General features: G+C 40.7%; 1 protein-coding gene across 2 annotated transcripts; it reads right to left on the reverse strand.

Annotated features, from left to right (window-relative positions):
- Nucleotides 1-8,959: 8,959 nt before the first annotated feature.
- On the reverse strand, nt 8,960-10,179 carry LOC131251735 (uncharacterized). Of its 2 annotated transcripts, none has more exons than XM_058252651.1 (2): nt 9,879-10,179; nt 8,960-9,613 (listed from the first exon to the last, which is right to left on the reverse strand). In XM_058252651.1, exon 2 carries the CDS (start codon nt 9,576-9,578, stop codon nt 9,111-9,113), a length of 468 nt encoding a protein of 155 aa, XP_058108634.1. In that variant the 5' UTR covers nt 9,579-9,613; nt 9,879-10,179; the 3' UTR covers nt 8,960-9,110. The 2 variants fall into 2 exon arrangements, with proteins under 2 accessions (XP_058108634.1, XP_058108633.1); XM_058252650.1 differs by having other exon boundaries at nt 8,960-9,623; nt 9,879-10,177.
- Between the last annotated feature and the right edge of the window lie 219 nt (nt 10,180-10,398).

The following is a 10,398-nucleotide window of genomic DNA, read 5'->3' on the forward strand; positions in this document are numbered from 1 at the left end:
GTTTCCTCCCTTGTCTTTGCTATGGCCCACCAAAATATTAGATTGGGGTGAATTTTTTTCACATAGGGTTTTATGGGATTCCGCATCACATGGTCCGTTCAGATTAGACACCCATGGCACGTGTGCAAAGGTGCGCACGTGCGTAGGTGCGCAGGGGAGCATGACTCTCTCTATATATATATATATATATATATATAAGGCATGCTCTCTTGTGTACCTTTTCACATGGGTCATGGGCGTCTAATATAAACAGCTGGTGTGATGCGACATCCCGTGAAATTCAGACTAATTTTCACCCTAATTTAAAACTTTGGTAGGCCATGACAAAGAGAGATGCAAATCAAGAGATGAAATTGTTTTCTTTTTTTATGCTCAACAAATTTTAGATCAAAGTAAAAGTTAGACCCTGGAGGTTTCACAAGTGTTACATCATATGGATTGTTCGGATTTTTGAGTCATATTGTATGATGAGTTATATATATAATCCAATAACTAGTGACAAAGCTATGATTATCATAAATTATGATGTATGTTACGTGTTTTTTTTTTTTAATTTAAAAAATTTAAACTTTAATCAATTATATATTTACCATAGAAGGAACTTTTGATTTGATTTCTCTTGATAGGGATGCTTCATAAATCCTCCATGACCTGTCATACATCAGTCTGCACGTACAAGGGTAGTGCTCCACATGTGGTCACCCACACAAACACACAAGTTAAAATGGAGCTTTCCATCAGGTGGGCCACCTTGTTTACATATTTTAGAGCAAGAAGCAAGCCCACCTTATACAAAACAAATGGACGGATGAGACAACTCATTTATTTTTAACCTAACCAACAATTTGTTTTGTACATGATGGTCTAATTGAATGACAAAACGTACGTTTTTAGGCCTGAAGCTCAAATAACATGGCCCACCTCATGGATAACATCCCAATATAATTGATGCGGATATCCTAGCTAGCAATATCTGATTGGTATTGTGTGGTCCAAAAACATGACATCAGCTGTTTTGGACGGTTGATTGCATGTGGGTGGGCCATGCAGTCCAACAAGGCATCTCCTGCTGTCACTTCAAATTACATACATCCAGACACACCACGACTTTTTCTTATGGAGAAGGTAATTACATCATTTTCAAACTCCATAGGAATGCCAGCTCTAGACTCTCTATCTTGACAAAAACCAGCCACTCATCACACGTGCACACGTGGGACTTGTGCTTGGGATCAGTCACGTTCATGGGGTAGTTTTCACGGTGAAAATCTGGTGGCCCCATTTATCAGAGGAGCCACATGAAAATGGTAGCCACCGGATGAGTGGACAGGGTTACTTTCAATATCAAGGTTTGAAATGGGGTGGATGTCATACCATATCACATGTATGGGCTGTTCCGGGCTAATATGTGCCAGTTTTAATTTGGATGATGACAAACACAGGTATTGTGGGGACCACCTTATGAACGTCCTGGATAGATCCCGAGCATTGTGTGGACCACACACGTGGCACTGTTTTGCCTGTTTAAGTTGGTGGGTGATGATGTTGGTATGGAATTGACGCTACTCATTCAGAGTTCGCATGTCATGTCTACATCAATTACGCTGGCTCATGTTAGGACAGAAGACTAAAAATAAGATAAATCTAATGCTCATGTGCATGGCAATAAGAAAATAATATAGAAGGGTCGTCCATCATTGGAAACTTTGAGGGGCCCATCATGTTGTTTATATGCCATTTAATCCCTCGTAGGACTTGCCTAAGAATCAAGCAACTTTAGCATTTAAGTGCGTTGTATCATAAAATGAAAAAAAATTAGAGATGAGTTGTCTACCATTGACAAATTTCTAAAGCTCATTATAATGTTTGTATGTCATTTAATACCTTTATAAGACTTTTAAGGGTGAAAAATCAGACAACTATAGCTGTTTTGTGTGCCGTATCAGGAAAACATAAAAAACATATAGTAAAAATGGGCCACTAGGCATTGAAAACTTTCTAAGGCCTACCATGATGTTTATACGCAATTTAACTCTTTCATAAGGTAACTCCCAGTAAAGGGAAAACGCAGATGCAGGTATATATAATAAAAGCTTAGGTAATCTCATCGAGTGTTTCAACTTTTTCTTATGCTGTGGTACACCTATGCTTTTATTTATTTATTTATTTGTTGGTTGTTTCTTTCATGAATACTAAAATGCATGAACCGGCTCAACTAATGGATGAAGCGGATGTCACACAAAAGTCATAATGAACTACCAAGTTTTCAATGTTTTCTATTAGGTGACTCACACCTTAGTTTTTGACCTGCCCTTTTCTTTTTCCCCTTGAATGCTAACACGAGTTAAACTCATGCCCGCAAGCAATGTTTCCTATGGTGTGACCCACCCATTGTTTATTTTCTTTGTTTAATGCTAACATGAGCTAGCCATGGATGGGACGCATGTCATGCCAAACACCCATGATGTCACACCATCCTTTTATTTATTTATTTTTTAACACACACACCCCGCCACACACCCACACGCACACCGTCATCCGTTTGTACATGACGGGGTTACTTTCAAACATGCTTTGCATGACTATCTGCAACTATTTGTCCAAGCAAATTTTGCCCAACCTCACACCTTTTATGTTTTGTATTGCTCCGTGCTGAAACTAGAGCATATGTAAAGCTAAAGTAGGCCGCGTGATAGAAAACAATGGAATAATGACATCCACCGTTGAAACCTTCCAATAATAGATAATGATGTTTATTTGTCAGCAAACCTAAATATATACAAATATTAGTTTGATCCAAAACTTATGTGTAGTCCACTTAAAATTTAGATTTATTCCATTCTTGAGCTCATGCCCTAAAATGTGTTGGAAAAATAAATAATGCTGGTATAAAACACATACATCCTGAATTCCTGATCTAGTACTTAGAGTTAGCTCCTCACTACACAACCTACGTCCTCTATAATTTAAATGCGCTGGCTTAACACGTGGAAATCACGAACACGTGTATGGTATCTGAGCCGCACATCAGAAAAATCCACTGCATCTCAAAAGTTGGACCGTACAATCATAAGGTGGACCGTATATAGCAAACCAGCGGTTGCCAATATCAAACCTAATCTCCACGAGTCGCCCACTTGATGATCAGACAGCCATTGATTTTCAGTTATAGGAATTATACAGCTGGGATCGTTGATGAACGGAGCCGATATCACATGTGTGCATAGCTTGCACGTGTAACGAGAGTGCACTTGCATATTTCCGAGGGAGTTCTTCTTTCCAGAAACTTCTGAGATTCCCTGACAGTGCAGCAGAGCTGAATTGTCTTGTATTTATCGCACCCCTTTCTTTGCTCGTTCCTCGCTGTCTGTGCCAGAAAATCTCCTGGAAAACTCTGCAATACTGATGCTCCTCCTTGTGCATGTAAACTGAAGCTGTACACGTGGCATACTTTTGACTCAAATCAAACCGTCCAAATAGTGGCCCACATTGAGTAGAGTTATATGTCCAGAGTTATAACGAGGATTATTCCTGATTGATGGAGATATGATGGACGGTTAAGATGGGAAGTAATCAATGGTTGATGTCTATGAATCACAGATCATGCCCTTTTGATGATTTGACGAGGGGTGTCATTATTGGGCCATGGCCCACTATTTGTACGTTTTTTCTTTGATGTATACATTCTCTGAATTACAATTTCCATGTGCATGTGTATGTAGACTCGAAGTCTGCCAGGGCCGTACACGGTTAACTCGCTCGACTCGGCCCGACCCAGAATTGAGTTCGGGCTAGGTCCGGCCATTTTCTTCGGCCCGAAATTGAGTCCGGGCTGAGTTCAAATATGTCCTAGTTCGGCCCAACTCAGTAGGAAACTTGACTCGACTCGGCTCGACTTGGCCCGACTCGGCCGTTTACACACACACACACACATATCTTCAATACTTATCCTAATCATTTGAGACAAAGAAGTGAGAACGCCGTCCGTTCCTTTGTAGATGAAGTAGGACTGAAATTGGCCCGAAATTGCCCAATTGTTGACTGGGCCGATTTCGGGTGTTGAAAATCAGTGGTTTAAAAAATAATTAAAAAATGAAAATTCAAAATTTTCAAAATTTCGGGATTTTCCAGCAAAATACCTTTTTCAAAATTTAAATTAAAAAGTGCGGTGTGTGTGCTTTGTCCCACATCGGAAATGCAAAGAAAAGTTTTGTGATTTATATGAGATGTTGAGAAGGGTATTCTTACATGGAGCTTTTTGGAGGAAATGAAACACGGGTTGCGTGTTCCAGTTCGCACTGGAACACACGCACGCACACACACCCGCGCGCTCGGGCTCGGGCACGAGCTGGGCAGTGAGGCAGTGTGGCTGTAGTGGCGCTAGATGGCGCACTTCGCACGTGCGCATCGTGTCGCAGAGTGGTCGCTCCCTCGCGAACCTGCGCGAACTCGGTGCGATCGCGGTGCGATGGGTCTGGTCAGAGCCTTAGGGCGGTGTGGATCTGAAATGTTGGAAATGAGCCTGGGTTTTATAGGTGACTGAGAACGGTCGGATCTTAAATCCGAAACGTTCAACTGTTTCTTAAACGGATAACTACCTTAAAAGCCAGAACGGTCCGAAAACGAACGGGCCAGGATGATCCAACAGTCAGATCTACACATCTAATGACCAGAAACGTCTGAGATTAATAGACAACGGCCAGAAACGTTTTTCAAACATTCTGGACCATTGAATACCACACAGAAACGAGTCTAAACCTGAGGCCTATATAAACTGGACCATTCCAGTCCGATTTCATCATCTCAACACACCATCTCCTCATTAAATCAGATATATTCCATAGCTTCATACTAGAATACTATTATCATCTCCATAGTCTAAGTCTGCCAGAATAAATCTACTGCGTTAAAATTGTTCCATAGTGGACCTATCGTGATTGCTGCACGCTAGATCCAGATAAGGCTTGTCTTATCCTGGAAGCAATTCGCCTGTAACCCATCAGCAGTTGATAAGGGGGCGAATTACGCTTTAAGGACAGCATATTTTATACGTGATTCAGCCTAGTGATAATTTTATTTATTCTATTATTTATTTTTCGGTATATTCAAAAGAAGTTTTTCTAACATCGAGCTAGACATGTTGACTTGATGACCAGGCCAGGCTGGGTGTGGTTGGTGACCGGGCCAAGCCGGGTTGAGCTCAGTTCAACTCGGATCGACTCGTGTATACCCCACCCCGTCTTTGCCAGAGTATTAGATAACTTGTACGGACACCTTCGCGGTTAGATTCTTTTCTATCTAGCCGTTCATATACGAGTGTTGTTCCGAATTTTAATTCCCACACGTGCATGAACGAGTGGTATGTGTTGTACATCAGCAGGCCACACTTCGCACGTGCCGCGGGCCATGAAGGTCATTTTGGCCTTTGTACGTGGACAGCCATGCAATTTTGTAGAGGAGCCAAAGAGTCGTGAACTCCTGATCCCTGTAAATGGGACCCATGGTTTGGTGATCCAGCCGTTGATATTATGGGCCATACTATGGATGGTCGACTCCCCGAAAATATCACCTAGTAGAAGTTCCTAACTCTTCTATCAGAGTCAGACAAGTAGAGGGCCAAGATAACAATAGAACATCCCTTAACAAAAAGGAAAAAAAATTGACGGTTGGATCTTCCACTCTTTAAGTGCTTTGGGTTTACCCCCATCTGTGGTTGGTCACGTAATATCAACGGTCTAGATCGTCAAACGAAGGGTCCACTTGTTGGACAGTACTGATTTCCTGACTTCTCCACGCGCATCTACGTTTTCAACCGTTTCATAAATGGTGGCAAACGCATCTACCACACATACGATTGAGCGAACGTCAATCTGGCCCTCCAAATGGTGGGCCCATCTCGGACGGAGCATATTCCTACAAGCATAAATCAGAAGATCCTAACCACCCAACCAGTCGCTATCAGCAGTCCATATTCAACGGCCCATATCAGATGGTTAAAACTGTCTGACCCAGCAGATGCTTTTTGTGCCATGTTCGCGATTTTAAATGGCTTATATCTGCGCCACGTGTAAGGTGGGCGAACCACCACCGTTGAAGAAATTGCGAAAAACGGACATACTAGTCCAAGACTTTCACGTTTGGACATGTCGCTGGGCCAGTCGTTGGTGATCCAAAATCCACACCGTTCATATGATGTGTCCATCATATGTGGATGATCTTCACTTCCTGCTCTTAAATGCCACTATCTCGCGTGTGCGAGATCCAAACCATTCATCAAGGGGGCCCCACCATGTAGATGCCCTGGCCAAAAGCCAAACCATGCAGGGTTCACCAGCCCAAAGGAATACATGCGTGCCACATTGGCACGTGTGAACTTATTACGGTGCTAAATTTCCCAGTACCAATCTTGGTTGATGGATGGATCAGAACAGTCTACTACATGTTTTCCAACAAGCTCTTAGGTGGCCACCATTTCATACATGAAATCCATTCTGTCCATCTATCTTAACTGCACTTATAAAGATCAGATCGATAAAAAAAAATACAGATGGGCCACATAAATTGGAACAATGTAAAATTGCCCCTAAAACGTGCGGTGTGCACCACCTGAATTTTGGGTCAGAATGATTTTCATCTCGTCCCTTCATCCTGGTGAGTTACACCAGATTAACGGGTTTGATGGTGGCCCCAATTACAAATCTATGGTTGGTATCCAATCCCCATTGTTCCCTCCGGTGTGATTTGCATGGGCATGGATCAAGCTGATTTCTATCCACAGAGCCTATCATCAAACATTGAACCTGATGGACGGATTGGATGTTGAAATGACAACATGATTGGCCCACAGAACATGGTTGTCTTATACCGTTGGTAAAACAGATGTGCATCGGATTCCCCCGATGGATACGTCCCTTTTCTGTAATTGGTGTTAGAAGAATATTAGTAGCACCTTTTTACTAACCATGCATGAATGCAGCGCAGGGTTACATGCATTTGAAAATGTAACTATGAAAATTCACATTTTGAAGTGCAACTAATTTCCCGCCAACCATATTTAATTAGTGAAGATAATTAGCCATGATTAGGATGGGTAGACCAAATCTAACCAATTTAAGATTCATTAGTAAGGGGGTTGGCTCTTGTCCAAGTTCATGTGAATTGGGTATTGGATTACATCAATATTAAAAGAATTTAGACTTAAATTTTTTATTTTTGGGCCATGTTTATGTCGGATTGGTCCGCTCTAACTTAGTCGGTGTGACGTGAAAGGAAAATATCTTCTCTAAAATAATTATTGAATCTATCAAGAGAGAGAATTTCTAAAAACAAAAAGTAAAATTAATATTATCTAATAGAAAGTGTTGTTAACACAATACTTGGACTTATATTACCTTAGACTGTTAAAAATATGACTCAAAATAAAATTAAAAAAAAAACCTTTCTCAAAATAGTAAAAATAATAAAAACATATAAACTGTGGCTTAATCAGTAAATAACTTTTATAACTTAAATAAGGATATTATTATAAGAATATATTCTTAAAATTCTAAAACAAATAAAAAATAACAAAAAACAATAAAAGTTTTGGATTAAAAATAAAAATACTAAAATAGCTATTTTTCAAAAATCTCTTATGACAAGCTGCCTTTGTAAGTAGTAAGGTTTGTCCCTGGCTTTCTAATGTTATATTGTGCGTGATTTCAATAACTAGTAATAAAGTTACGGCGTTAAAAACTATTATATATATTTTGACCATTTTACCTTTCATTGAAATTCCCAATATCATCAATTTCAACAACGATTGTCCAATCAAATCGCATTTTATTCTTAAACCTAGGTTGATAGGTCAATTTTTAAATCTAGACCTGTTTATTATAAGGTCAATTTCAACCCGGCCCAGATACACCTCAGGCCAGTTAGGTAGAAACTAAAAAATGAGTTTATCTTGGTTTAGTCAATCATATTTCTGTACTAGAGATTATGACTTGTTGGTTATGATTACCATTATTTCTAGTCCTTGTCAACATATATGATTTCTAATATATGGTTGTAATTAAATTAAATGAGATGAAGTGTCTACCAAGCTAGCCCTTGCAATGTCACAAGCAATTTTCATACTTTTTTTTAATGCAATTTACAAAGATGGAAGCTCTAAAATGTTAATACTTAGAAGCTGATATTCATCTAATTTCCATCTGATAGACCCCCTGTTTGGCAGACAACTAAAAACAATTTCAGTAATCATATTTCTTACTGAAGGGTGCGTTTGGTTACACGCAATATCATGAAATATTTCATCACTAATAGTAGTATTTCATGATGCAACCCAACACACTCAAAGATTAAAAATAATCCTTACAACCATCAGTGGTAATCCTAAATAAGTAATTATGAATAACTAAAATGAGATGCAATACATTCTCAGGTGTCTGCCAAACATGCCTAAGGCAAAGAATAGATTTTCCCCAAAAAAGGAATTGAATAATGCGTGATCAACCGAACATCAGTGTCCCACCTTGGATGGTCCATCTACCTAAATCTACTAATAGAAAAAGACCCATCAGCAAAAACCACAAATTGAACCGTTAAGATCATCCTATCAAGCAGATTTTTTTGGATCCTAGCCGACCCATGATGAGATTGTACAAACCAATGGCCTAGATTACTGCACCAAGGGCCCCACTTCAGGTAAATGTCAGATGCGGGCGACTCACTAGGTGGACCCACTGCTTATTTTCCATAGCGAAGAAATAAGGTAACCTGTCCAATCATCAGGTGGGCCACAAGACTACAAGGAAATGAAAGGCTAGAAATAGGATAACCAGCCGAACCAATACATTGTACCATCCACGGCCTACATAATGACTGGAACAGCCTAATTTGCAATGGGGCCCACCTAACGAACGCACGGAATCTGGCACATGTGAGCCACGTCAGCACATGGAGCCGATCAGCGAAATAGGAGAAATCCAAAGTCCTTCAATCATTCAAATCGAAGTCTATTAACAAAGGAAAAATATTAACAAAATTCATTAAAATCCGAGTCCCTATCTTCTTCCTCTTTACCTTCTGCCCCCTCACTTTTCTGACTCTTCCAATTCTACCCCTCATCAGCTGGCCAAGGTCGAGAAGCAGCTTCCGCTCCGGCCCAGCCTCGCAGTACGGACATCCTCCTCACCGTCCTTTCTCCGCGGGCTGCTAGGAGTCGATCGTAAGGCCCGTGGAGAATCCAAGCTCCTTCGCAGCAGCTGCCGCATGGCTGCGATCAGATGCTCCGTTGGATTCAACGGTGGGGATGGGCTGAACTTCTTGCAGAAATTTATGTGGCGTATCAAGGCCTCCTCCGTCCCGATAATCCGATCCGATCTGAAGATCTCATCCTTGACAGCCTCCGAGCAGAGGCCACAGATCCAACGGCCGTGATATCGTTCCCGAACCCTGGCGATATATGCCAGTGTGCACTCCTCCGTCAATCCACAGCAATCGCACTTCGCGAATTCGACTTCGGTCTTTATGGATTGAGATTGGGAATCTTGAGCCGTTATAGCCGTCGGATCACTCAAAACAGTGGCCGACATCGATCTGACCGTCGAAAAGTGGAAAATCCTCTTTGCTGAATCGATCTACAGAAAAAAAATAAAAATAAAGGAAGAAGAAGAAAAAAGAATCAGATTCCTTTTCAGAAAAAGTTTTCAAACTCGGTGCTAGGAGAATGTAACAGTAAATAGTAACGCCGTTATAACACAAAATACAAGGATTGCGTCCGTCTAGATGACTTTATAACGGCGTTGCAGCTTTTTTAAGAAAACAGGATTAAGTTCGGACGGATCTAGAAAACGATCCCGAGCTTTGATTTTATTTTTTTTCCCTCTTAATACCTCTTTTGTTCGATCCGACGGTTCAGATTGGCTAAGTTTTCGGAGATCTCTCTATCGCTCCTTCTCCCAAAGGATGGCGGTGTCTTCTTCTTCTTCTTCGATCGAGAGAGAGATTTCAGAGATCGAAGACATTTCAATGCCTCCGGCGGAGGATATTCGATCTAACGATTTCCAAAACGCGTTTGGAATCCGATTTCGAAAAAACCACGATCGAAATCCGATCTGGACTCTCTCTCTCTCTCTCTCTCTCTCTCTCTCTCTCTCTCTCTCTGTTTTTCTTAGTCTTTATTGGGTTGAGAGAGAAGAGGCGATTGCTTTCCTTTTTGTAACGTAGGAGAAGCCCAATCATTGGCGGTTTCGTAAGGGCTCCTTCGCTGTGCACGACAATGTCTATTCCACAATAGTACATCTCCTTATGTGGCCCACATACATAAATTATCGGATAATCAAAACCGTCAATATTCTATAAAATAGTATATAAAATGTTTTATGAACTTGTTTTAAATATTTATCCATATAA

The sequence above is a fragment of the Magnolia sinica genome, chromosome 7, assembly GCF_029962835.1.
Source record: "Magnolia sinica isolate HGM2019 chromosome 7, MsV1, whole genome shotgun sequence".
NCBI lineage: Eukaryota > Viridiplantae > Streptophyta > Magnoliopsida > Magnoliales > Magnoliaceae > Magnolia > Magnolia sinica.

What these genes read in the sequence shown, in the direction of transcription:
- LOC131251735 (XM_058252651.1), bottom strand. Translation starts at nt 9,578, where the DNA reads ATGTCGGCCACTGTTTTGAGTGATCCGACGGCTATAACGGCTCAAGAT.